Source organism: Harpia harpyja, chromosome 19 (assembly GCF_026419915.1).
Source record: "Harpia harpyja isolate bHarHar1 chromosome 19, bHarHar1 primary haplotype, whole genome shotgun sequence".
Taxonomy (NCBI): Eukaryota; Metazoa; Chordata; class Aves; order Accipitriformes; family Accipitridae; genus Harpia; species Harpia harpyja.
In genome coordinates this window covers 12,149,941-12,177,858 of record NC_068958.1, presented here as the reverse complement: position 1 = coordinate 12,177,858, position 27,918 = coordinate 12,149,941, and the positions used below count along the sequence as shown (strand labels likewise).

The 27,918-nt window shown below is 46.2% G+C and overlaps 1 protein-coding gene across 7 annotated transcripts in view; it reads right to left on the bottom strand.

The window, feature by feature from the left end:
* ZNF618 (zinc finger protein 618) overlaps positions 1–27,918 on the bottom strand; it is a 164,564-nt gene that overhangs the window by 109,482 nt on the left and 27,164 nt on the right. The window contains exon 1 of one of the 7 annotated variants that reach the window (XM_052815640.1): positions 19,769–19,954. The exons of 5 other annotated variants lie outside the window; for them this stretch is intronic. In XM_052815640.1, the coding sequence (XP_052671600.1) occupies positions 19,769–19,825 (57 nt within the window). In that variant the 5' untranslated portion in view covers positions 19,826–19,954. Of the gene's footprint in view, positions 1–19,734; positions 19,955–27,918 lie in introns of those variants that run through there. One more of the 7 variants, XM_052815641.1, reaches the window with a different exon arrangement.

Here is a 27,918-nt window from a genome sequence, read left to right as displayed (position 1 = left end):
ATTAGCGAGTCATGCGATAGACATTATTCAAACCAGAGAATACCCATCCTTCCCCAATTCCTTCACTTCTTTATCTAGCACTTATTTTAAAGACAGACTGCCAATATCCAGTTAATTATACTGTATTCCTTTGCCAACCACAACCACCAAAAACCCCGTATGTAAGGCACACCACCTCCCTAGACACTAGGAACAATACAGACAACTTTTAATTCCTACATTGGTGGTTTCAAACCAGAGTACCTTAGCAAAAATGGAAAATTCTTATTAACTAATAGTATTTATTGATGTAAAGAAAACTAAACTATAAGCCACCTTCTCCTCCGAGCTAACAGAAGCTCCAGACCAGGAAGCCACAGCTCCAAGAGATGCTCACGGCACTCCTGGTGGGCAGTGTCTGTAGAGAAGCCAAAGAGTTGGTTGTCCAGGGGAACATCTGCTGATATCACCCGTAACACCTCCTCCAGGGTCTGGTGAACATGTGAGAAAGCATCTTGCAGGTCTAATCAAAGCTCCTGAAGAAGTGATTGTCTGAGTATTTACCTGTCGAAGCTCCCAGCCCCCAGAAACCAAGGTGCCTACACGGCACGGCCAATGTGAGCAGATAGGCAATGTGACCATGCTGGCACATACGTGGCTCTGCTCAAGGATCCCAGCTGCTTTAGCGTCAGGTTATCCCTAGCTCTTTTTCTTAAGAAAAATAAATATTAATTGTTTTACGTTCACCTGAATGATCCAGAAAAGATGGTCAAGATGGTGCTCCTCACTAGATCTAGATCATCGCTGCCACTCACACACTGAGACAGGATCCTTACGGCTCTGAGATGCTTCTCCCAGGATGCACAAACATGGGCCAAACTGCTTGAACAGCACCTCCATGTCCTTACTGGAATTAGCATGGCAAAGGAGAGTGAAAATGAACACATGTTTCTGCAAAGGACAGCACTGTCTACAGATACTTGCACCTGTACTGCAACATCAGTCTATTAGAGTCAACCAGCCAACCTCAGAAAGTCAGGCTCCAGCCAAGTATTTGGGTACCCCAGCAAGATCTGAGATGCCAAAGCAGCTTCCCGGCTCTAAGCTCAGAGGGTCTTCATACAACTTTGTGCCTCCCAAACCACGGAAGTTATTCTGCTTGCTACCACAAGGGCACGGCTGCCCTTCGGGTCTGCCTCTGCATGGGCAGCAAAGGAGCTTCGCTACATCGGCACAGATTCACTACAATAATTCTCCATCAATGTTATTTTGCAGTGCTCTATTTTTCAGCTCATACATATGGCAAGGCGGCAGCTTGCAGACTCAGTGTATTGGTCTCTGGTGACTAATTGCCTAGGTAATAAAAAAAAGAAAAACCTATCATGCCACAGCTATGCAGCCACTATATTGCAATATGAAGCGGACATACTCTCGAGTCTCCTGGGATTCCCCTAAATTTGCAGTCGGGAGAGGGTTCAGAAAAAGGACATTCAGAAGGTAAAACCCCACGGTGCCTGTAACGCTCTTAAATGTGACCTCCAGGCTTCCCTGCAGCCACTAATGGGCAAACTCTGCACTTCGCACAAATTATCACAAGTATCAAAAATATCTTTACAACGGAGCTTTTATTCCCATATATTTGAAGCTGCTTTCCCCTTTTGTTTCTTCTCTAAATCAGTTAAAATGAGCATTAAGGGATATAATTATGTTGTTAGCTTAATTGCCTACTTAAAGCAGAATCTACAGGGGTTTAATGCAAGATTTGAAAAGGGGGGGGGGGAGGAAATTGGGATATTACTGGATACAATTTTAAAAATGAACCTATTCTGGGGAAAAGTGAGTTTGGGGCATGGGACAGAGCGTGCAGGGGGAGGAGGTGGAATCAGCCCCCATCAGTTTCTGTCGCAAGGTTTTGTCAAAATGCAAATTGTTGGCCCATTCCTTCTCCAGCAGTCTAATTTTGGAGAATTTGACCTAATTAATCATTAACCACCACAAAAAAAAAAAAAAGTATCCCTCCTTCAGTTTGAAAACTTAATGCTATTATTGGCATGACACACTTAAGCTCAGGATAGGGGCTGTTATCTGGTACATGCCCGATGCTGCAAGAACCAGTCCAGCTGGGAAAACTCTTGCTCCCAAATCACCCAACAGACAAACAACCCTTTTCCACAGACAGAGGAGCACAAACAGGACAAGGGGAGAAAAAAATTGGTACCCAGCCCTTATTCTGATAGCTGCTGTCTGAAAAAAAAGTCACCAGTGTCAATATGCAAAGGCAGAAGGATGCTCATCCTCCCTACGAGCGAAGCCATCCTCTCCCACGCACGCTCATGCACTGGCCGTCTTTTGTATTTATTTAGAAACACTAAACTAAATTTTCAAAGCTTTCCGTGTTTACGCCACCTCATTTAACTAACTTTATGCCAGACCCAAAAAAAGCACAGGGCAAAGCCTGCTGACGAGCAGAGCAGAGAGCAACGCTGCCAGAGGCTGGAGCCAGCCACGCGTTGCCAATGGTCCCACCACTTCCCTGGTGTCACTAATGGCATCGCACGGCTCTGGGTGGGGAGAGACTTCTAAGGCATCAGCAAAAAATGCAGGTTTTTTTCATTCATGGTCCTAAATGCCTCTAATATCTACCTTTCTCCTCTCTTCCCATTGAGAGTTGCCGTGGCTGGTATTGTTTCCGCTGTCTTAGCAACTGAGATGCTGCTTCTTGAGCACTTTTGGGCTCCTCTAACTAAACCCTATAGGTTTAGCTTCTCTGGCACTGGGGTTTGTCAGACCTAGAATTAAGCTCAGCACTCTTCCGTGTCGCCTTCCCTTCCCCAGCTTGACTGCATTATTTAAAGTACAGCTCTAACCAGAGCTAAATCCCTTGCTCTGAACCTCCAGTTTGACTCAGAAACTTGGTTTCTGCAGGTTTTTTATGACCTTCCCCCTGTCCAGCACTCACCACAGAGCCGGGGCACGCGGGGGACACAAAATTTGGGGGAAAACCCCACCGCCACCTTTATGAGGTTTCACTGGCCATATGACCCAGCACGGGAAAACGCTCATGAAAATTCAAAAAATACATGTGGGAAACACCGTTCTGCTCCTGCAGAGATGGAGCAAATCTTCACCCACAGCGTTTGCTCAGAAATACATGCTGAGCAAAACCAAGCGCCACCATCTTCTTGTTTTGGCAGAAAGAGAAACAAAATGGTGATCACAAAAGCGATGCTTTCCACCCAAAACAAGAGCCCTCCCAGGGTCCGCCCCCTCGCCTAGGCAGTCCTTCCTAAAAGCTTATTTAAAGAAAACTTTGAAATCTTTAAGAAAACTTTTTATTATATTATTCAAATATTCAATACTCAGTATGTTATTTCAAATGTTATTATATTTGAAATCTTTAAGAAAACTACTTTATCTTATAAGCAGCTGTTTCCCTACAGCCTTTTGCAGACCCCACAGAGACCATTGCTGGCATTTTGGATACTGATGGTGTTTGATGTGTCCACACAAGGGAACATCACACACCTGGATGAATTATCGGTATACTCAAAAAAATCACAGAATTAATGTATTTCGGTGTCTCCTTGGGAACATAGAGGAAACGTGCATTGTTACGAAGTTCGGTATTATTAGGAGGAATATGTATAGCACAAATTAAGGACTTCAGAGAAGAAGCCACCTTGGATCGTTTGATTAATATAGTAAGTACTTCCTATGCCAACATAAGTGGATTTCAAACAACTTGAACTCAACATAATTAGATAGATTAATAAAGCACCAGAATTAAGACATTAGGTTGAAAGGGAAAATGTGAAAGAACTTGGAAATTAGCAGATAAAATGAGAGAAAGTAAACAACGGGATGCATCAACTGACAGGCTCATAAATCCTGGGGAGTCCGACGGTGAGTCCGACCGACCACAGTCACCAAGCAGCAATGAACAGCACCATCAAAAAAATCTGGGTTTAAAAGCCCATACTGGAAACTTAACCCCATGCAGGGATGACATTAAAACCACATTGAAAAATAACACTGTTGTAAAATCAAGTCAGAAAATGCCAAAATTTTGGTGGAATCCACCCTGTGCAATGTGCCACCAGCCTGCCCCATACTCTGACGCAGCCCCAAGTTGCTTGAACACACGCTGCTTCTTCCATGGGACCCTCAACCTTTCCAGCACTCAGTTTGATTTAGAAAAAAATAAAAATAAAGGGGGGAAAAGAAAATTTCTAGCAGCCAGACTGTCCTGGCCAGGGCTGCTGCTGGATGATCAGGTCATTAATTCTGCAATGTTTGTGCCTAATCATTTTTTTTAATTTAGAATTAAAATTTTTAGAATATTTTCTAGAAATAATTAGATTTTGATTTTTCTTCCCCCCCCCCTCCTGTATTTGTGCTTTCCTCCATACCTGGGTTTGGGCAACGCGGGGACACCAAAGACACAGGAGGGATGCTCTGCTCAGCCTCCCGGCCCTGCTGTGTGCCACCCCAGCTGCCCTTTTCTCTTGAGGCTCAGCTGAGCATTTGCAGCTCTAGTACTTTCCGAGCTGGATTGGGCTGTTTTTCCACAGTGCCATATCCCTGAAATACAAAAAGTTCTCCCGGTTTTCCACTCGATGCCCGATAGGGTTTTTTTCCTCCTGCCCCAGAGGAGCTAAGCGCTCAGCGACTGCGCCAGCCCCGAACCAGCCACCAGAGCCCAGCGGGTCATTTAACCACATTTAGGAGGGAAGATCAGCAAAAGACAAAAGACACCCCCCCTGCAAGGGGCAGGGGCCCAGAATTGCCTGGGTCCAGTGCAATGCACTTTCCCCCACACCCACGGCAATTTTTTGGGCTCACTGCGAGCAAACCCTCTTCCTCTGAACCCCATTCATCAGCCAGGGCAGTGGTAGTTTTTGCTGCAACTTCTCCAAACAAATTTCCCCCTTAGGCAGACACCTGGCTTGGAAAATTTCAGCCCAAACACTTAAAAAGTTTTGGCAGAGTTATAAAGAGTCAAAGGCAGGGGCTCGTTGGAGTTGGGCAATCTTCACCAGCGGCACTGCTGCCAGCTCCGCCTGCAACGCAGCCACCCAAGGGAAGCAAAGGCCAAAACAAAAAATTAAAAAAAAAAAAGTAAAGAAAAAAAAAATAAGCTGAATGAGTCATTGTTCGTCAGAGGAGAGGAGGAATCGGGATTTTTTTTGTTTGTTTGGGAGGGGGGTGGTGCATTAGAGATACTGAAGGAAGAAAGGTTGTTTTGTTTTGCTTTGTTTTACAGATATATCACAGGAAAAGTCTTGTTTCGAGATTATGTAGAGCTATTAATGACGAGCAAAATGGCTGTCAGTCACGGCCTATATTCCCCGGGTAATGAACAAAGTAGTATTTTTATTATACACAAAAATAGACAGGCCCTCCCACGACTAGCCGCCAGCCCCAGGCTCTCTGCAGCCCGACGCAGCAGGCACCCAGCGCCGGAGCAGGCACCCAGCGCCGGGACGGACCCTCCCGCGCACCCGGCCCACGCCTCCTCCTGCGCTTGACTTTAGCCAGGGAAATAAAGCTAAAGCCAAAATGGGGCCGCACACATGAGTGGTTAACTCAAATCGCTTTAACTATTTGTATTAGTAAGGGTGACACGAGGATGCGAGGACGCAACAACTGGTGGCACAAGGCAGCATGGATCGGGCAAACTGAGGTCAAAAGGGCCTTTTCAGGGCTGTTTGTATAATTTTTTTCCTTTTTTGACAAAGTGAAGAAGAAATAACATTAATGAATCATGTACACATCACGTGCCCGGTGACCTTGCAGAGTCACCGGCAACTCCCACTCATTTATTTTTCAAACAGAACTAGGAAATAAATATAAAAGCATCGCTAGCCCATGTCCTTCTCAACGCTGCTGTCAGGCGAACAAAAAGAAAGACGCTTGGGCAATAAGGAAGTAGGGAAGAATTTAAACAAACAGCCCCAGTGCAAACCCACGCCTGGGCAGGCGCCCATCCCACCGTGCCATGCCTGGGGGCACCGGCTCCGCTCGCAGGCAGCCGCCACGCAGGTGCTTTGCAAATCCCACCCCACACGCCAGCACATTTGAATTTTGGGAAAGCCTTTAATACCTGAAGCTCATAAAGACTTGCACTCAAAAAAAAAAAAATTGTAAGAACACTTAGGGCTTTATATGGGCTTTTTTTGTAGTTTCTATTAAAGTTTTAGCAAATATATTAAAATAAATGACTGGGAGCTTCACCCCCATGGTACACCCATCTGCTGAGCCACCCAGATTTTGATTTACTGGCTGACACCAGAGATAAAAGTGCAAGGCTCTTTGTGTGAGAAAAGCATGCTCTGCCCAATGCGGAGCGCAGAGGTCCCTGTCCTCGTCCCTGTCCTGGTCCAGGCCAGTTTTGGAGACCCCCGTTCACGCTGAGAGCGGAGCTTTTTACAACAGCTCTTGCTGGCAGCATGGGAATGCCAATGTCATGAATCGTGTTCTTCCTTATAACGAAAGAAGAATTAAACATACAACATTAACAGTAAATTTCTTGACCTACACAAAGAGAATTTCCCATGGCTGACAATGTTGTAAAAAAAGGCAGCAGAGATAGCACAAAGTAATCAGTAAAATTATTTTAAAATTTCCTCTTGCACTGGCACCAATAACCTGAATTTTAAGGTCATCTTACAACAGTTTTTGAAACATTTTGAATCAAAATGGCTTTTTTTTTTCTTTTTTTCTTTTTTTTTTTTTTTTAATAAATGTTTCTGTGGTGCATCATGGGCCTAGTTTTGTTTTCGGTTTTTTGGTTTTAAAGGGGAACTAATCTATCAAGTCTTCTTCCGAAGGCAGTAATAGTTAAGCACACGCTAACAGAAGTGCAAATCAAGACCAGGCCAAGCGACATAATTACTTTCCAGACGGGTGAACGTGCCGGCGATGGAGTAGCCCATCTGCTGAGAAAACGAGTGGAACAACTGCTCCAATTTTTTTTTCAAGCAAAGGTGCAGCTACAAACCCACAAAATAGGTTTCGCTTCCAGCAGTCAGCGCCTCAGAGCCATTTTTATAATCCTTGTTTTTCTTAGATTATCCCAGTGTGGTTTTTCTCCTGTTTCCTTGTTGAGCACTATTTAACCAGCACAAAGTATGCAATCATTAAACCATGCAACACAGAGCCAACTGGTCACCCAGAAATGACCAACAGCAGCAGCCAGTCATTTCTAAAATAACTGGTTTGTTGGTCAATCGATAAAAATAAAATCGCCTTTGGTGAATGTAATTTGAAGGTAGTGCTGGGTGCTCAGCAGGTTTGGTTTCAGTCCTGCAATATGCCAGGTCCCGGCACGGGAAGGCGGCTGAGCTGTGCCAGGTGCCCACCACACGCATTTGCACCCTCCAAGAGCCTCAAGACGGACACATATATATATAAGAAAGAGGCAATTATAAGCATCTCTTTAGAGATAACCATTTTATTTAATAAATAAAAAAAAAAATCTGTTTGGAGGCCTGGCCCTCCAAGCTGGAGTTTCTCTCTCTTGCAAGAAGCAGACTTGCAATGAGTAAAGCATGTCTTTAAATTAAGTATTGCAAGTTAAGGCATACAGGCATTTTCCTCCATCCACCTGCTGATGTGCCGGGGACCAGGGCAGGATCACGGGTGCCACCACCCAAGGCGCACCTCTGGAAAGTAAGTAACATTTCTCCCATTCCTTTCATGTTCAGACTCTGAATCTGAGCAGAGCACTGGGGCCCGCTATACCGACTTTGGAAGGAAGCCAGACAAAACCCAAATGTGCTGCTCACTGCGCCGGGATGCAGGATGAGCGCCAGGACGTGGTCCCCCTGCTCAGGTTCGGCTTCGTGCTCGCTCCAGGCATTTACTGAGTCAAATTATGAGCAGTCACGGGGCAATCATTAACCAGGGAGGCCAACGGGCGCCGAGTCCACACACCTGCTTTGCAGGGGAAAGTCATGTGAAATAACACCCTTAAGGAACGAGCACCGCTCACCATCCCAGAGATTCTCCGATTTAGTGATAAAAGTGCCCATTCCCATGGAAAAAACCCCAATCAGCACGTGCAAAACACAAACCCGTCGCCTTCTCCCGGCTTTAAAAGGTGCGCTGGAAGCAAGAAGCGAGCACTGTCGTGACCAAGGTATCCCTGTCTCGGTAGCTGTCCTTGCGCCACGTCTTGCCCACAGGAACCGGCGCGTTTCCCTGCACCAGCCGGGCTTGCAGGACAACAAACCTCATCTCCCCTTTTATCAGGGATTCAGTTAATCAACTCGCCATTCCTCCGCGCTGGTATTTGCACCCTGCAGCTCCAGGGTCCTTCAAGGCTGGCAAGTCAGAAAACCCATGTCTTTTACTGAAAAAAAAAATCTTTTAAAAGTCTGAGTGAGATTTTGGGAGCAGCTGGAGCCGAACCTGAGCAGCATTTACCCATTTAGCTCATCTCAATTTTACAAACGTGCTGGCAGCCGAGCCTGGGGGTGAAGCGCACAGCCTGTGCAAATACTGCCCGAATTATGCTGGGTGCGAACGCAGGAGGAGCGAGGAAGGTCAAGCCCCCCTGCAGCTGGCGTGGGGACCCCCCACCTCATCCATTTCTAGAGGCGCAGGTACATTAGTCGTCTCATTTTCAAGTTTCCTAAGTGCACTGAACCAGTTTTTCCTGTTTTACTTCAAATTAATAGTCGCCACTGAAGGGAAAGCAGCACTGGGTGCTCGTGCTGGCAGCAGTGCAGCATGGTGGAGCATCTCCGGGGTGTTAATGCCAGGAAATGCTGCAGAAATTGCCCTTTGGGGGCACTGGATGTCAAATTTCAAAGCCCATGCCAGCACCGCCTTCTCCTCTCCACGCAGCGGGCACACCAAAGCAGCCTCCGGCACCCACCACTGCCACCCCTCAAGTCCCCGCACCAACGCAGGCAGCTTCCAGGAGCCCCCATGTCCCATCCCCCCTGGGGAAGTACCCATGGTCCCCCCAAATCAGTGCCTGCAGCCCCCCAGGGTCCCCCTGGGCAAGGTGTCAGGGCCGCTCCCCAGTGGTGCTGCAGCAGCAGGGAGAAGGAGAAGGAGGAGAAGGAGGAGAAAGAAGAGGAGGAGGAGGAGGAGGTCTGGTCCAGCCCAGTGAGCTGTGCTCAACCACAAGCCGTGCTCAGCCCCACCAGGTTTTCATGTGCATGAGTCTCCTCCTGTTTGAGCAGCATGGCATTAAAGTGACCATTACAAAGTCACCACCCAGCAGGTCTCAAGGTCTTCTCCACTAAAGAAAATCCTCCACCGCAATGATTTCTCTTCAGGTACCAGTCATCTCCATGCAAAACCCCAACATTTCTGCAAACAAGAAGGGATGAACTCCTGTCTGGCCACGGGTACCATCCTGATCCTCCTCCAAACACATCCCAACCACCCTGACGTGTGCAGGGAGCAAGCCTGGGATGTCAGACCTGGATGGAGAGACGAGCCCCATCTCACGGGTCCCGCGACAGCAGCAACCCTCCAGTACACACAGCAAGATTTCTAAATAACCCCAAGGCAAACAAATGGTGTTAAGCCCCTTCACTTGTAGGGGCTCACCATGTCAACCACCACTTAACCACCAGCCCGTTGTTTTGACCTGCTACACGGCAAAACATTTAGGCATCTGATTTTTAACACTTTTTTGTAACTCTCTGTATGCCTACATGGAAACTAGTTCTGAAATGCATTAGAAAATACAACTACTGTGAAATCACCAATTTTGTTGCCTTGCTTTCAGTGGAAGAAAGCCCAAAATGGAGGCTTTGCAATTTCTCAAATACAGAATTTCAGTTCCCAAGAGATTACTAGTTTTTGTTTAAAAAAAAAAAAAAAAAATGCAGCAGAGTTATTTTGTAACAAAAATATTGAATGTCCAAACTAAGTCAAAAGTTAACATGCCACTGCCAAACTTCTGCAAGGCCCAATCGCTATATTAAGAAAAGAGATCATAAAACAAACAAAGCTCCAAACAACCTACAGGCCATGATAACCAACGTCTAACAGCAATACTTCTTTCGCTATGTGTAAATTTCTAATTATAACCACACAAAAAAAAAATCCCTCCAAATCCAATCAGAATCTTTCCCACCTTGACCCTGGAGACCAAATTTACCCAATCACAGTTTTAAAAATTATTTCCATATGTTAATTATTTCTTGTAAAAGATTAACTCACTTCTCTTTTGTGTTACAGTAAAATCCATGCGGAGGCCTCAAATTCGGCCTCAGCCGAGCACCAAATTACAGGACTTTTCCACATTTCAGGCCCAAAATAGATGCTCGCAAAGCAAAACGTAAACCCAAGCAAACTTCTACCCGGCCAGGTCTGTCCTCATTGCAATCACACAATTGGGCCAATGTCTGTTTAAACGTTCAGTTGGAACAAGGAAGAACATGAAAGTGTTTACTGATGTCCACCAAGGAGAGCAAGTGAGAACCTTCCTACAGAAAGTCACTGTACTGTGCTGGTCCAGTCACTCCTCTGTGCTGATGAAGACCTGGGTGATTCAGGCGGTTTCTGGGGATCCATCGCATCCTCCAGCTCTTCCTCCTCATCCTTCAGGCCATGCAACCTGCTATCACAAACCCAAGCACTCCCTCCAAGCTGGTGTTGGTCCTGAAACGTGTCCTCCAGCAGCCTGACCAAGCTGGTACCCAAGAGGAAAAGCACCCACCCAACAGGGATTTTATTTCTTTCTTTATTCTATTTCCTTTTTTTTGGTGGCCGTTTATCTCAGTCCTAAAGGGCCAAAATAGCCCCAAACCCTCCTGACTACTCAGAGATGGCTCGGGACTGGAGAGGAAGATCACTGCTTCCAACAGCGAGGAAGGGCTCAGCCACCTCCCATCCCATAAACTTAAACCGATCCATAAGACTGTTTGCTTTGTCAATACAAAAGTACAGCATAAAGCCTTCAGGCACCAGTTAAATCTCAACATCATTGTATTTATAGTTATGAATAATAAGAGCTTTTCCACAGCACTACAGCGGCAAGGCATAATTCAACAGAAATTCAATTTTTAAAGGATGATGAATTGTGATACACTGAGATTTTTATGCTCCTGTGACTATTAAGAAGCCCATGATATTCATTTTAGTAAAGTAAAAATTGAATAGGGCAAAGCACTGTTCACGACTCAGGTAAGAGCACCACTGTGTGCTGGCATCTGCACAGATCTCCATCATGACCAAGTAGGAGATGGGCAAGTTCAGATGACTCCCAGGCTCTGTCATCACTGATGTCAGCTGCAAGTTTGGAAATCACTGAGCATCAGCATCTTCTCAAGCACCTCCCCCAAGAGGCCACTGTCCCTCTCCTGTGTCACACCATGCCATGCTAATTTTGCAACTCTCCTGTTCCTAAATTCTTTTGCATTTCTCCCTCCGATTCATCAAAAAAATGCTCAAAGACTGGTTTTAAAGCCTTCTCCAGCCTTTCTCTCAGCTTCTCGTCATCTAGCCCATCTCTCTGGCAATGTCTCAAGGAGTGCGACAACTACTCTACAGAGACAACGTGCTACTCTACATGGATCTGCTTTCTGATCTGTTGGTCTTTCTTGAGAATCACACAGAAGTTTTGCCTAATTAGGATTTTGCGTTAGCTCATTCAGGGTGCCTACAGTACCTCTTCTTAAACCAAGCATTGCTTTCGCCTCCACAGACCCAAACTCCCCTCTTTTGTTATGTTTCTCCAACCCACAAGTCAATTATCTTCTCCTTTAAAGCATCACCAGAATTCACCTCCCGAGACTTTGTCCCCTTAGCACAAACCAGCCGTCGGGATGAATCGCAGCAGCAGAAGTGATGCCCTGACTGTGGCAGTGCCATCATCAGCTGAAAGGCAGAACGAGGCGAAGAAATTCTGAAGCGAGCAATTACAGACCATCCCATGCATGAGGATGCTTCTGCTTAATTTGATCAGCTGGTGGCTGGCTTTTACCCTAAACTGCAGGGGTTTTTCTAATAAATACCTTTATACCCAAGCTGTATTAACCACAGAGGCTTTTAGCATCCAAATACAGACTTTCAAAATTCTGACACTCTTACTATCACTGATTTCTAGCAGTAGGCTCCATATCTACAGCTCTGTGTGTCATTTTAAAGGGACTGATTCACCACCAGGCTTCATTTCACCCATTAAAGCAACAAAGCATTTCAGTCCAATGCATGAAAAACAAATGCTTGTTCACACAGCTTCACACAAACTGGCTCGTGCTTAGGCAGGGCACCCTGCTGCCAAGCTCTTTGTTGCCTTAGGGTCCTACTTAAATCTAGAAATCAGGCCCTGGGACTGATTCCTGGCACTGTATTGCAGGTTTGCAGCATGGGCTGGGGTCACCTGCTCACCATGGACCTTCAAGGACACACACCCCGCAGGACCCGGACCCCTGCTCCAGCACACAAACTCTCACATCTCGTTTTGCAAACGCCCAGCAGACCCAAGCTCTCCACCCCTTCCATAGCTGTGTATTTGCCAAGGGCAGTTGCATAGATAGTACCTGCCCAAAACACCATTGGAGAAACCCCTGAAACAGGTTAAATAAGGAGCCTGATGCCAGAAGAGGCAGATAGTATAGATACGGTCCCTCCACCCTCCAGCTTCTCATCTTCCTCCCAACCACATCCATGGGATCCCCACTGCCCACCCTCTCCTCCGCTGTTTTCACACCCTCCTGCCCCAGAGCTCGGAAAAGAGGGTAAATAGGTCTCACTACCTCCAGCACTCCTCAACCCCCAATCCCATACAGACACACTCAAAAACTCTTACTTCCCTCTAAATCTCGTCTCCAGGCTTTTCAGCTTATCGAGTCTTTCATTTGACTTCAATGGCCTTTGGAAAAGGCTCACTGAGCCTCTTAGTGATGCTCCACTGCACACGTAGCTCGTCTAACAAAACCTTTTGTAGGCAACATGCTGGTCCGACAGCAGGGCAGCTCTGCCCGAAAGCCTGGTCCACTGCAGACTCACACAGAAGACGCGTGACTCTGCCTGTATGGGTCAGACGTTACCCACCACCGACCATGTTCTTCCCCAAGTAAACACCACAAGGTCTACCTAGAAAGGCAACTGACTCCTGAACACCAGCTCTAAAGGGTGAAAATTCACTGCGGAGGTAGATCTAATGACTTTCACAGCCATTCAACCAATGGGTGCTGCCAGCATGGCTGGAGGTAGGTAGCTAGCTCATTCCTGGCCACAGAAACGCTGTCACCAAGCACCCCAGTCACACCCGGGGGTAGGCACAGAGCTGACCCCCACGCGTGCTGTCCCCTCCACGACATTGGCGGCAGCGTTTCGGATGAGTTATAAACAGAGGTCTTTAAAACACGTGTCTAGGCAGCAGCTATGAAGACACCTAAAACTTTCCACACCACTTTCAACCCAATCCAAATTGGGAGTTGTAGGTGACCGCTCCGATCGTCCCCACTGCCATGAGCCCTGGGGACAGCAGTGTCACCCCCATGCCCAGCCATTTCATGGACATGAGACAGCTGGGGCTGACCCATCTGTGAAAACGTGGCCATGACCACGAGCAGGGTGGAGGGACACCCATCCCTTCATTCCCCTTGGACTATTCCCAGGTCCAGGTCCTCCTCCTCAGACTCCTTTCAGACTCCTAAAAAAGGACTGGGTTTTTGATGGGCATCCCTACCACATCCTACCACACCAAATGTCAACAGGTCAGGTCACAAGGAAACAGTAACATGGGCTTTTAACATAGATGGAGCTTCAAAACAGCTCACAGTTCAGTCTGTTTCCATAAGCACCATGTAACATTGTCCTCCCTAACAAAAAAGGTGGAAAAAATGTAACTATGAAGAAATGATAGTTACTGTGTGATGCTGCCAGACCAAAAAGATACTGTACCCATGGCAGATACAATGAACACACCTGAGACAGGACAACATGGGGAAAGGATTCAAAATCAATTTTCTGCAGGTGTGAACACCGTGTGCCAACCTGGCTAAAAATGTCTTAGCAAGATGTTCAGCCTGTATGTCTTCATATGGAAAAGAAGAAAGAAAACCAGCCTTGTCAAACAGACTTGGCATTACTTCCTCACAAAATTTATGGCTTTGGTTGAGAAAGATAACTATTTTAGTATAAGAGACTTAGATTTTTGCAGGACTTACTATTGCAAAAGATGTTGATTCAAAAAACAAATTAGCCCTAGAACAGAAATCAATGTAAACATATATTAAGTGGATCAAAAAATAGCTATTTGATAAATTTTGAAAACTAACCGTAATGAGGGAATCCTCATTTCTTCCAAGAGAAAGCAATACCTGAAAGGCTTCAATATCTATCAATGATTTACAAGCAGCCAGAAAATCACTCCCAGTCATGTTTGCAGAGAACATAAAATTAAAAATTAGTTGCACATAATTAAAGAGGACAGGTCACTAATACAATGCCATCTGGATCGATGGGTGTGCTGGACTCATTTAAACAAGATGCATTTTTAAGCAGCCAAATACAAGATTGTACAACTAGGGTAAAAAAAAAAAAAACCAAACAAAAACAAAACAACAAAAAACCCCAACATGCTGAAGAACAGCTGGAAACCACTTAGTTGTCATGGTAGAGACCAAAGGGAGTCCTGATGCCCACGTAAGGCCATGGAGAAGGAGGTCAGGGGTGTTCAGAACAGGACGGCGAGGCTGTGCAACGTACCGACACCACCAGGGACATTGTTGTTTTGTGCTGTTTCCATTTCTCGTGCAACAATCACAAACTAGATGGGAGAGAAAGAGGCACATCCACCACCCAACTCCTTGTATCCTACAGCAGATATCTGAAATGGGCCCATCCCTCCTCGTTGGCTACGAACAAAGATAAAAACAAAACCCATGGGTTTGACTCTGGAGTTGCTGCCCTGGGCAGTGCAAGAGGCTGCAGCCGGATGACCATGGGCCCTTCCAGCCTTGAAAGCTCAAGTCCACGAGAGGTGGACAGAGCATCATCTGGACTCACACTAGTGCTGTTCAGACATTAAAGCCAGACCCATTTTCCTCAATCCTTCCTGGACCGGATGACTGTGGTCCAAGAGCCTGTTTATTTTTGCTGAATTAGTCAGACGGGTTCCTGTCAAAAACAAAGCTAATTCTCCAGCAAATTTGATCGCATCTAACAAAAATCTCCATAGCTTGGACTTGAAGATCCTGACTTACAGCTGCAGAACCCAAGGAGAGAAACCAGGAATGAGGTACCAATTATTTTCTTCCCACTTTACGTCTTATAAACCCCTTTTCCTCCTTGGCTGCCCAATTTACTTTTTATTACTGCCCTAGACAGCAGCTCCAGAAATGAAACACTTAACCTCTGCAAGTTGCTTCTCTTAATGAATACGCAGCAGTTTGCTATTCATTACATCCAAAAGGAAAAGCCAAATTTGTTTCTGCTGCATTAGCCAGCACGGCTGTTAAACGCAGCACAGAGAGTAGCCATGGCGACCTTCTCGGAAAGGAAAACCGGACTTTTCCAAAGGCTATTGTCAGCACTCAAAAAAACAAAATAGAAGCAATTTTTTTTTAATTATTATTTATTGCTACTTTGAAAGAAAATTCAAAGCCAGTGAAAGATGGCAGACTGACAGCAATAAAGAATGAGTTTATCCACAGACTCTGCATAATACACTCAAGGTGTTGAGAATTTATTGTTGGGGTACCTCAGATCTGACCTGGAAATAACCACCTTCATAATGACACAGCAACTGATCTCCTTGTATACCAAAATCCCCAACACCTCTGCTAAGTCTACTGGCTGATGCTCAACTGGTTGCTTACCTACAGCCCACAAAAAATTTGGTCAAGTCTACCAGGACAAAGCCACCTTGAAGCTATGACATAGTAATTTTTTCTACCTCTAAAGAAGACAAGGACAAGGCAAATGAAGATAGCTTCTATGGAAAGAGGGCACCAGAGGGTCAAGTAAATCTCACTCAATCATTCTAACCATTCAAAGCTATGAGAACCACCAACCAAAATATCTAAAACATCCTGATGTCTCCCAAACACTAGTTAATACTGACAATTTCGATGTGAGCTAGTGAAGTAATTTCTCTTCAGTTCTTGTGCTGGGAAATCTAAGACAGATTATACAACTTGCCCAGAGCCACAGAAAAAGATTTTGTGAGAACCAGACACTTGTCTCTTGAATTTCAGTCTTGCATTTTATTCACAAAATCATTTCTTCATTTTGGAGAGGTTATCTAAGTGCCTAGGGTCATCCCCAGCCTCTGCTGGGTAATCAAAACATCAAAAAGCCAATAGACACAACCTGGCCAGTTAAAGGATGAATATTAAGAGCACTCCAAACCACTTATTGCTACTGCAATTATTAAATTAAAACAGGGTCATTTGATTGCTTTCCAAAGCTAAGAAGGGTGTTCCAGGATGGAGGGGTCCTGGTGGTGAACTCTGTGATGGAGAACACTATGCAAAGAGCATTTATGCAGACTGACACACAAGCAACTACGATATATAACCAGATACTGCTCTTTGGGGTCTGTTGGTAGCTTCCTCTCAGAAAAAAAATGAAGGTTTCCTGAAGCGTTCCCATGTGGCAGGTAACATAATCAGACACTGTAATCAGCTGCTCAGCAGAAACACAAATTCAACAAGCGGGAACATCAAAAAGTTTCCATAGCTTCCTGCTTCTACCAAATATGACATTTGGACTTGGCAAAAATACATGAATGCGCGAGACCCCAAAGCCTGTTCTGGCCTCTCCTTGTTAACCATCAGAGTCCAGACCTCACTCCGTCCTCTCAACCCACCCACCAAGCACTCTCTAGCTCTCCACTGAGGTCTGATCTTCAAATAGCCAGAGCCCAGGCTTCAAGTCACCCCTTGACACAATAACTTCTTGGGACAGAAGTGGCACTTCCCACCCCATTCTGGCAACCAATCAAGTGGAATTGCTCTTCAGGCAATTGGAGGTATCCTCAACTCCTGTCCAGCCATACAATGCAACTGTAGAGCTTTTATGGCCAGCAGTGACAGTACTCCTACAGGAATAGCAGGCAATGACAATTGCGGAGGTGGCTGGGCATCCAAGCACATTGGCCACGCATCAAATAGTGCTGGCCAACACACGTGGCTTGGCATGCAAACTGCCAGATCAACTACTTCTGGTCTTAAGGCTCTAATCTATGTCCTCGCAAAGCCAATGCAACTACCGGCTTCCTCCAGCAACGTGTAGGAAAACATAAAATCTGAACGTAAAGCATAAATCTCAGCCCATTTGTGTTCGGTATTTTTCTCTGACCGTCTTCCATAGCTTTGAGCTAACTGCCAAACACTGCTGAAAACCACAAACAGTTCCCACTATATGTGGCTACCCACAACTTTGAGGGCCTACAACTCTGGGTGTCACTTGTTAATGTCAGTCTGAATGAACACTAATTCATTTTTTAATGAATTGTAGAACAAATCAACCAAAATAAGCTGATGGAAAGGGCAACTACACATACCACACCGACCTGCACTCTTCAACATCTTACCCACATACTTACTTTCAGAGCCAAACACTTACTCCATGTTTTATTTTTATGTATTTTAACTTCCAGCACTACACAGATCCTGTCTTTAAAGCTTCTGAATACCAGATGAGAAAATCCTCTGTCAAATGGCACATTAGCCACATAGCTGAGAAACTATCCATCCCAGCTAGTTTTAAGACAGACAGATGAAGACCACCAGGAACTCTACAATGAGGTTGCCTACAAAAACCAACATAGACTCTGTAACCAGAAGGTATTTTCAGAATTACACACTTCTGTTCAAAGGTCTTTTGCCTTTATTGACTCTCTGACATTCAAACCTATGACCCTGCAGCCATCATCAGGAATCTGGACTATTGGACAATGGTGGTCCTTGCTCTCCTGCCAGTAACCCTGTTACTGCTCAGCCATCCCTCGCAAGGGCACGCAGATGAGCAGCAGAGCCAACGGAAGAGCCCTCATCCAGTCAAAGCTCTTTGCCTTCTTGAAAACTGGAGGCTGACTACATTAGAGCAGTTATGCACAACTGCTGGATAGCAAAAGCTTTTCATCATATGAGGACATACATTTGGAAACACCAAGTAATGGAATTTTACCCTTTTTTCTTTCATTTATGGAACAGACAATACAAGTGTGATGTGGGAGCACCTTCACCTTTCACAGTGCTTAGAGGAAAAGCCTCCTCCTACATGGACACATGCTTTCCAGGACACACTCTCTCCTTTACAGAGAAGGAAAGCCTCTGAGCAAAGCTCAGCACTGTCTGAAGGATGCACCAATGCATTTGCAGAGCTCCAGCCCACCTTGCCAAGCACTCTCAGGAAATGCACCAAGTGATCCCATGGCAAGAGGTTCAGTGCCAGGTCTCTGGCTACCCCTGGAAGGTGCTCTTCATCACTCTCAGGCACACCTGAGAAGTTCAAGATACTCACGCAAGTTATTCCAGTTGCATCTTACACCAGAGATGAGGCAGCAGGGAGGTAACAGAAAAGCAGGATAGGAGCTTTTAGCAACTCAAATTCTGCAGAAACAGAGAGTGTAATACAACAAGGGGGTTCACCTGGACACCACCCCTACCCCCCAGAAACTAACTGAGAGCTTCTGATGTACAGGAGAGAACACCACCAACTGAAGTGCCAAAAGAGACGGGCCCAGAAAGCTGCCAGGTGGCAGGGGAGGACTTGCGAAATCAAGACTGCTTCTTCCCAAAGAGCTCCTCCCAACCCCAACATGGGCTGCTCTGCCCAATGCACAAAGCTTTGCTCCAACTGACCAGGTTTCAATCTTTGGGTTTTTTTGGTCTTCTCAAACATTTCAGAGGTACGCGCACTCGTACAGGCTTGCTTTCCCAGTAACCTTCTTCCGGCCATGTACAGCCCACAGGGGTGCCTACACCCATCCCAGTGATAACCAGTGCTGCTGCTACATCCCCTCCCATCAGATAGAGGTGGACTCAGAGCACAAACGTGGCTCTTTATAGCAGGGATGATCTGGGCTGCTGGGCTACAAACTGAGAAACAGCCAAAGGTCCATCCATACCACTCCTGGCTCACGCGGACCAGTTACCCATTAAGACCAGTAACACCATTAGGACTGTTTGCCCTTAACGCAGCCCTGGAGGATGGGAACCAGAGCCCTGAGCTCATCCTACATTTATACACTCACTGCCACGGGCTCAGATGCTTTCAATGCCCAGTGAAACCTGAGAACAGCATCGCAGAGTCGGTCATGGCTCGGAGTAACATTTCAATGCAAACCCATGCCCAAGTTTTGAGAAGTAGGGGTGGTAACAGAATATTTTCCCTTTGCAAAGTTATGCTATCGGTCTGAAAGCTGCCAGTAACAGCAGCTTCCTGACATGTGCTTCCCAGTGCCCGGCAAGGCACAGGAAAAAGGAAACACAAATTTTGAATCTATGAATAAATGTGACGTCCAATACTGAACCAAAAGATAAAGGCAACTTCAGACCATTTTCAAAACTCTTGTACTCAGAGTCAACTCAAAACTTTTGTAACAAGCAAGATCTCAGGGAAGGGAAGAGGAGGAGTGCCACGCTGCATCCCAAATGTGCACAGAGGCCGATGCCTCTGCTCAGAGCTCCATCCACCTGCACAGCACCCACCTCCTCAGCTCTCTGAGCACATCTCACCCCCTATACCACATCTACACTGCCAAGAAGATACAATCTTCCAGGTAGCCAAAGAGTTTTGCGTATGGATTGAATCCATAACCAGCCTTACTCCCATGACTGTGATGAATGAAGACATCCTGTACCAGAATGAAGGCTGCTGGGCCCAGCTGAGGTTGTGGACACAACATCAGCCCCACCATTATGCTCTCGTGGATACAGATGAAGGCTCGGGCTCTTCACCTTATTCCAGCAAAGGTCTCCAAGTGCTGTGAACAGAGCAAGCGAAAGCAACGGGAGCTGCACAGCCCAGCACACTTGAATGAAAAACACCTCTCTGGCTGTTCTAGCATTTCTTAGAAGAAAAGAGCCCTTCCCAGAAAGGAAAGCATCATTATCATGCTTACACAGCGCAGGTAGACATCCTCGTTCAGGGCGTGACCTTGCAAGATGCCAGCAGTCCTGGCCTTGCTCCAGACCTGTTGGTCTTCACACACCAAGTGCGAAACTCGCTCTGGCTCCTGTATCCGCTGTTTCTCACTCGGCTTCATGCAGGATCAAGCCCTTGAAAAAACGTCTGAAAAGCAGCTGGACCACTGTAAGAGTGCCTATGTGAGGAAGAGTGAGCAGGTTCAGACCATGGGCCAGTATAAGCTACTATTCTGTCCCCAAAAGTGGCTGGGTTTGGAAAGTATATAAAACCAGGAAAAGCCTAAGTGGGACATCTCCAGAATAATCTCCCATCCTCCAGCGAGCTGCAGCTCACGGGCTTCATGAGAAGAGGTGTTGCCTTTGTGCTTGGCTGCTGCTGGCAGAAATTTCTTTCATTAATTCATCCAGCTGCTGCTTTTTTACTATTTTATAAATGTAAAACCTAACACCAGACTCTCAAAAACAGATAGGACAGAAGAAGCTTGAAACACTCCGTAAAAACCCTCTGAAACACCTTGCTCGTTGAAGTGTCAACACATCACATGCGTAAAAGAAACAGAGAAGGAGCTACTGAAGGTAACTTGGAGAGAGCAGAGCCATCAAAACCCACTCCTTGGTGCACAACCTGACAAAACCTTCTCAACACACGAGCCCCTCACCCCTGGTTGGAAGCATAATTAATTTGGGGGAAGCATTAACTAATTTTTAAGCAGTAACACAGCGAGAAGGCCCCTGTCGTGGGCACGGGCTGAGAACCATGCCAGCGAGCGCAGCTGGGTACCAGCAGTGCTGCTCCGCCGGTGCACAGGGACCACTAGCAGCGACGCTGCGGGGACGATGTGCAGACCATGCCACTTAAATTCACACTTCAGCACCAGAAATAGGCTGCGGCCACATCTCTGTATGCTTTTTTTTTTCCTCCCAAGCTACACACTGCACCGCCAGATCGCTGCATGGCAGGAGGAGTATTTTCCAGTTTGGGGTTTGGTATTTTTGCCACATAAGAGGGGCACGTATTTTGAAAAACAAAACAAAAACTTTGTGGCACACTTGACTGTTGCAAAATATTTCCAATGTGTGAGAAGGTGGGCTAAGCAACATTTCTGAACCAGATGTGCAGATTTGAGAGACTATTATTACAAGCTGGCCAGCAGCCCTCAGTGCAAGCCAAGGTGCTGAGCAGTCCCAGTCCTGTACACACGCTATTACATACCTGCAACTTACAGTAGGCTCAAAAAAAAAAAAAAAATCAGGATTTCTTCTTTCTTAATTTTTAAATGAACTACGCAAACTTAAGGACATTAAACCTGCTCTTTTTTTTTTTTTTGCTATTATTTTCTAAGGCCCTATTATTTTTTAGGCACTTCAAGCAAAATATTTTGCTGCACAGCTCGTGGGCTCGATTACCTGAGAGAAAAGCTGAAAAGGCCGACAGGAGACCAGGTTTTAAACCGTTATCCAGCATTTGGACACTGCAGAAACAGTGCCAAATAATTTAGCACTTGACATTTATTATTGTAAAGCTGCTGGTGGTATAATTTGCAAAATCTATTTCAAAATCTCTTTTTACTAGAAATATTTTCACAATTTAATAAAATTAAAATGCTAACTGGGCACAAGTTTAAATACTGCTTTCACATCGCTGCCTCCAAAATTTTACTGTGCTGCAGTTGTGGAGCAGAACCAGAAAATGAAAAGCAAAAGTGATCTCAGCCTGCTTTCATCTCTGAGATGCAAAAGAGAGTTTTCTAGGACAGATGTGTTGCTTCATTTGGTTTTAGGAACCTTTGTCTCTGCCAGCAACGTAAGGAAGGAGTGACCCATTCCACTTTAGCGTTGACTTTTTCCCAAATGAATTTGGATCCCTTTTTTTAAAGGTTCAGTGATGCCCAACCACTACAGCCCCATGCTCCGCACTGCCTCCCACTTCCCGCAGCCCGCCGGAGAGGCTCCAAGCACCTGGGCAGGGACCAAAATCAGGCAGCTCAGAGACACCTGAGCCCTGCCCTGCGGCTCTGCAGGGAAGGCTCAGCCCCGGCGGGGTTTCGTGGCTGAGGGGTGTTGAAATGCAGCAGCAGGACCGCTGCCGCAGGGACAACGCCGGCGAAGCCGGCCAGCTCCTCCAAGCCCGCGTGGTTGAGAATTTCGCAATGCAGCTGAGTTTTATGAAACTTTTTCTCTCCATAAATTAAACTCAGTTGTTTTCTATTACAAAAGATGTTTCTGTACCTAAGGAGAAGCCCATGCTACACAGACAGTGGAAAAAGCTACGAAGGCAAAGCACGTGTGATTCCTCATCTATCCATCATCCATAAACCTGACCAGTACCCAGAAGCCAAAAAGCCAGGTAAGCTATCACAACCAAGAGCACACTTGGGTACCACACAGAGGATATACTATATACAAATACAATTTATTACCCAGCTCCATGATGTTTCCCACCTAATGCCCAAAAGAAAATTCCCGCTGGCAAGAAGCATCCAAATGCACGCTTGCCGGCGCACAGTCCTGCTAGTACACAATGTTACCATCAGATAAATGCATTTTCCAAGCCCAGAACTCTCTCCAGCAGTTTCTGAGCAAAACCAGATCTGCAGTCATCGGTAGTATCTTGTGGGGAACACAGATGTATTGCTCCTTGTGGACCTGAAAGTGCTGTTACCTCAAGCAAGAGAGAGCTGAAGGACCCTCCTGCACGTACCCAGCATCACCAAAACCTGCAGTAGCAACTCGGAGCAGACAGGGAAAATGCAGTCACTGTGTCCGACGCAGGGGATGACAAATAATCAATTCTTCATGGAGCAAGAGGGGAATTATTTATTTCACAGTTGCTTTGTACCTAAAGAGAAGTCTTGGCACCGAATCTTAACTATGCCTCAAATGCTCCTACGAGACTGTGAAGGCACTTTGGGGGATCATACACTGTTACTATAAATGTATTAAGAAAAGAAATGGGGAGCTGCTCCTGCCGAGCTACAGTAGCATGTCGTGCAGTCCATTACAGACTGCTAAGTTCAGGGAAAATCTTGAATTTTCATCAGAGACAACCAAAAGGTCAGCCTTTCTTATGGGATTTCAGCCATTTGAGTGCCCTTTTGAGCTACAATCTTGAAATTAGGAATAATTCATTCATTACAGACTGCTGATTACGGGGGGAGGGGGGGAACAGAAATTTGACATTTCTTTCCAGTTCACCAAAAGGTCAGTCTACTGATTTACAAAATTTATATTAATTTTAACTCTGAGGCTGTCACATTGGGCATGAGGCATCCAATTTGGAGAAATTAAGGTCACTTAAGGTCTCTAGTTGCATTTATCATCTTGAATGCAAAAAGTTCTCAAAGGCAAAGGCAATGCTGAGGAAGCCAACAGCCAAAGTCACTCAAATTGGGGATGGCTGCCAATTTTAATACACTAAAATGCCTTTCTGTTTTAAGAGAACCCAGGCTTCAAGTCTCATCTTGCCAGACATCAACTGCCATTGCTTCATGAAACAGAGATAAACTAAAATTTGGGGTTGAACCATCTCCCATGGCAGACCCAACAGTCCTCAAGTCATACTGCTGCTCATCTGGACTCACACCGGCACCAGGCACTAACGCCACCAGCTCTGCCTGCCACCACCAGCCAGCTCAACTCGTGGAAATCCTCCATTCAGAGCTTAAAAACACGGAGAGATGATGACAAGGAGGAGGAGGAGGCAGCATGGAAGTCATGTTCTTGAGCAGCTGGAGCAGAGGAAGGCATGTTTCAGAACTGACTCAAAGGCCACCGGGAGAAGGGTGGGAGGTGTCTCCCACAAACATGGAAAGTATCTCAAAGCCGCAAAGCACGAACCAGCCCTCAGAGGCACTGCTGGAGCTCAAACTGTCATCATGACAGCCCAAACACAAAGCTCAGCCCCCTCGCCTTGCCATACGGGAGTGAGAAGATAAGCAAAGTTCAAGTGATCTCTCCAAAAAAATATCAAACCCAGTGACCGACTTGCTGAGATTTATGAGTCCTGTTATTTGTAAATAAGTCATTTGTGGAGATTTGCAGCACTATAATAGCCCACCTCATGCAACTGCAGGATCCCTGCAAAAACCTTGAAGCTCCTCCTGTCCCTCCCAAGGAAGCTCTGCTTGGGCAGCTCTTCATCAAAAGGTACAGAAAAGCATCTTCACGTTTATAAAGAGCAGCAACAAAGGCAGAGCAATCCCGACACCCGTTTTCCTGCCACAGTCACCAGCCCAGACCATTTCCCACATCAGAAGCCACCCGGGCCAGGGGATGGCTCCCAGTTTGGGCATAAAGCTACAGCCAAGGCCAAACCCTCAGCTGGTCTAAACCAGACCCATTCACACCAGCCAGAGCTGCTGCCCTCAATTCTTTTTTAATGGAAACATCACTTTTTTTTTTTTTTTTTTTAATTTTTTATAAAGACACACTCATAAAAAATTGAATGGAGGTCTGTTCAGGCTTACCAGGCAAAAGGCTGCTCCGGCTGTCGCAGTCCGTCCTTGCAAAGAGGACCTGTGTGCACTCCGTGCTCTGCTGCTTTACACTGACTTTTTATACAACACACCTGACATTATTTTCTTCTTCAAGCAGGAAAAATTAAGGAAACCATCTTTACATCGTGGTAATTTTATGCTCCAGCTATAACCTCTGCCCATCAAACCTCTGTCCAGTCTATCCGTGTTTATGCTGTAAGTCGATTTATATTTTCTAACTTCTTAAATATAGAAAGTCTGATTTTACTACTTTCCCTTTAGAAAAACAGTTCAATGTTTAGTTCTGTATTAAAAATTGGCCTTGGTACAACTAGATTTTAAAATAAATTACTACTTTTTAAACTATTTGAAAATACTAGTTCCTCTTTGTACTTCATTTCTTCGGGGAAAAAAAATACAGATCCAATCCACAATCAGACATTTGCCTTTTTTTCTAATTTAGTAACTTGTGAATTCATGCATTGACCCAGCCGAACAAAGGGCAAAGACTGTTAAATTCCAGAGCCCAGGAGATATTCAGTTACTCATTCACGGCCTTCTGCAGAGTTTAAAAAAAAAATAAAAATGAGACTTAGCGAGGAGGAGTGGTACATTTGGAAATGATACTTTTAAATTAACAACCGAAAAGGGGAAAAAGGTAAACTGGGAAGAGATTAGCTGCTTGCTGCGCTGCAATGGGAAGATGGAGAGTGGGTTGGAACTCATTAGCCCAATTACACAATAGATTATGTTGGCCAAATTTGAAGGCAATAAAAGCAGCAAGAGAAACCAATGTTAGGTAACAGCAAAGATGGAAGAGGTGGGGGACAGGAGAAAAAGAAAAGGCTTTCTATGATTTTATTTCTGAAGCTTCTTTAAATGGTTTCCCTTCGGCAGGGAAGCACCGAGCACAGGCAGGAATTTGGTAAACAACCGAAATATGGCTGGGGGTGCCCATCGCCGCAGGGAGCAGAGGCAACTGCAGTGGGCACTGTGGGTCCATGGGGCTGCGGTGACATCGGGGAAGGAGTGCTGGCACACCAATCAAGGGAAAAAAACGTTAACTTGAAATTTCCCTGCCTTCCCTTCCTCCTGTCCCTGAAAATCACATTTCATTGAATTCAAAGGCATTCTGAAATTTTACTAGTTTAGGAAAGATTGAATAAGCATGTAATTAAATTAATTACAGAATCACTGCTCTGCATCCTAGTGCAGGAATAGCAGTGAATCAACCAAATGGATTCAAAATCACTTCCTAAATGCTTTCCAGTCAAATAAAACTTCAAGAACAGTTTCAAACCACTTACAGTGCAGTCCAGAAAAATCCAACCTTTCAACCAGTTTCCTTCACCCATATGGGGACATGATCCTAAAGGGCATGACCCGACGTGGAGCGTTTCCTTTCCTAAATAAACAGCAGCCGCACAGAGCCGGACGCCTCCTCTCCCTGCCTGCATCCCCTGCCCCATTTGCTGCCATTCAGCCGCTATCCAAGCTGGTTCCTATGGACGCCCACCACACATTTCTAATTAATCGCCCCTCTGTGCAAGGGGGAGATAGGAAAAATCCCTCTGTGAGCTCACAGCTAAAGGGTGCTTTGCAAAGTGCATGCACAAATTGAGGATGGGCGCCTGATTCCCACCAGGAAAGGTGCCACCGGCCTCATGGCCACTGCCTGCACCGGCACCAGCAGGACCAGAGCTGAGACTCAGATGTCTCAAATGGGGGTTGTGCATGGTCCCTCACGGTGAGCTGTGCCAGCACAGCTGGAGCAAGGTGTTTGGTCTCAGTCAATGGGACAGAGCATCATTCCCCTTAGCTGGGGGATGTCTAAAATCAGAGGACCCTCTCTCTCCACAACAGGAGAGCAGAAGAGTGCAACCAGAGGTGGATTAGCTACAAACAGCACAAGCTGCATCCCAGCCTTGACAAACACAAGACCACAAGCAGCAACACGACCACGGGCAGCACGGGGAGCAGGCACAGGCATCCGCTCTTCCAAGAAAACAGGAATAGCCTCGCGCTGCCTCACCCGCGCAGCTGGGGGCAAGGCTGCCTTTCTGTTAATGCTTAATGTAAAGGCAGGTTTGCGTACCACCACGTCCACCGATCACGTCTGGACAGCCGCTGCCCGCTCTGGATGCGGTGGGACCATCATGGTGCAAACAAGCCCCTTCTGCATAGGGGATGCAGCGGGGCTCACTTGCTGCCTCCTCCCGCAGCTTCATGCCCAGCAGAAGGGCCCAGGGAAGAGGACTGTGGAGTTTCTGGGGGAAGCAGTCTGATGACCCTGTGTGAGCTCTCTCCTTTGGATGCTCACCCCCATTTCACGCAGGAGAAGCTGGCAGGTCCTGCTCCCGCTGTGCTGTGCTAACACTGATCCTGCCAGCTCAGCCCTACGAGGCTGAAACATGACATGTGCAACGTGTCCCCCTCCAGCAGAGCCTTCCAAAGGTCCTCCAGGCACACACGGGCAGAGGGGTGACTGTCACGCTGAACCCCAAGCACAGCCACAGCAGCACACACAACTGCTCTAAGCAAACAAAGTGCAATTACTCAGACCAGAAATCAAACCTAAATGCTAATCCAGGTGACTTTGCTCAAATTAAGTGAAGTAAGCTCTTCCACCAGCAGTGCTGCTTCCAGAAAGATGTCTATCCATAGCCTCAGTGGCTTCAGCTAGCAATGAAGGCAGCAGCCAAAGCCAGCTTTCATCCCCTACCCTATATGAGATGCTGCCTCAAAACCTGCTCGAGAGGTGCCAAAGGTGGGAAAAGTCAAACAGGCAATACCTGCAGGGCTGCAGCCCCACTGAACAGGTTCTCAGGCAGCAGGACACCAACACTACCTCTTGCTTGCTCGAAGAGAAACATTTCATAAAAAAATCCAAATAAGAATTCCAGGACCCACATTGTTTTCAATAAGCCAATGGTCTATTTGTACATAGTAAATCCCACCAACACCCCAGCAGGCATGGACACCACCTGATGTGATCATCCATGATCTACATCTTCAAACAGAGAAAAGCCAGCAAGTTACTGGAGAGCAACCAGCTTTGAAGGCTGCAACTAGAGCTTGCTGACCCACGCAGGGACGAGCAGAAACAAAGGTATCAACAGGGGCTTTCTCTAGTCTCCTGGGACTGCAGGAAGGGCCTATCTTGTCCCCCCCCCCAAACTTACTAGCTGATCAAGTAGCCGCCAGCATGTGCAGCTATACGTGCTGCCTGATCAACAAAATCTGGTCATGATCAGCTCAGAAGCCACCAAGAGCTCAGTGACGGGACAGGCTCCAACACACCACACAGATCTTTCCTTAGCTCAAACACAACTGCAGTGAGCAGCAGGACCTCCAGCAGAGCCCAGGACACATACGTAGTTGCTTTTCTC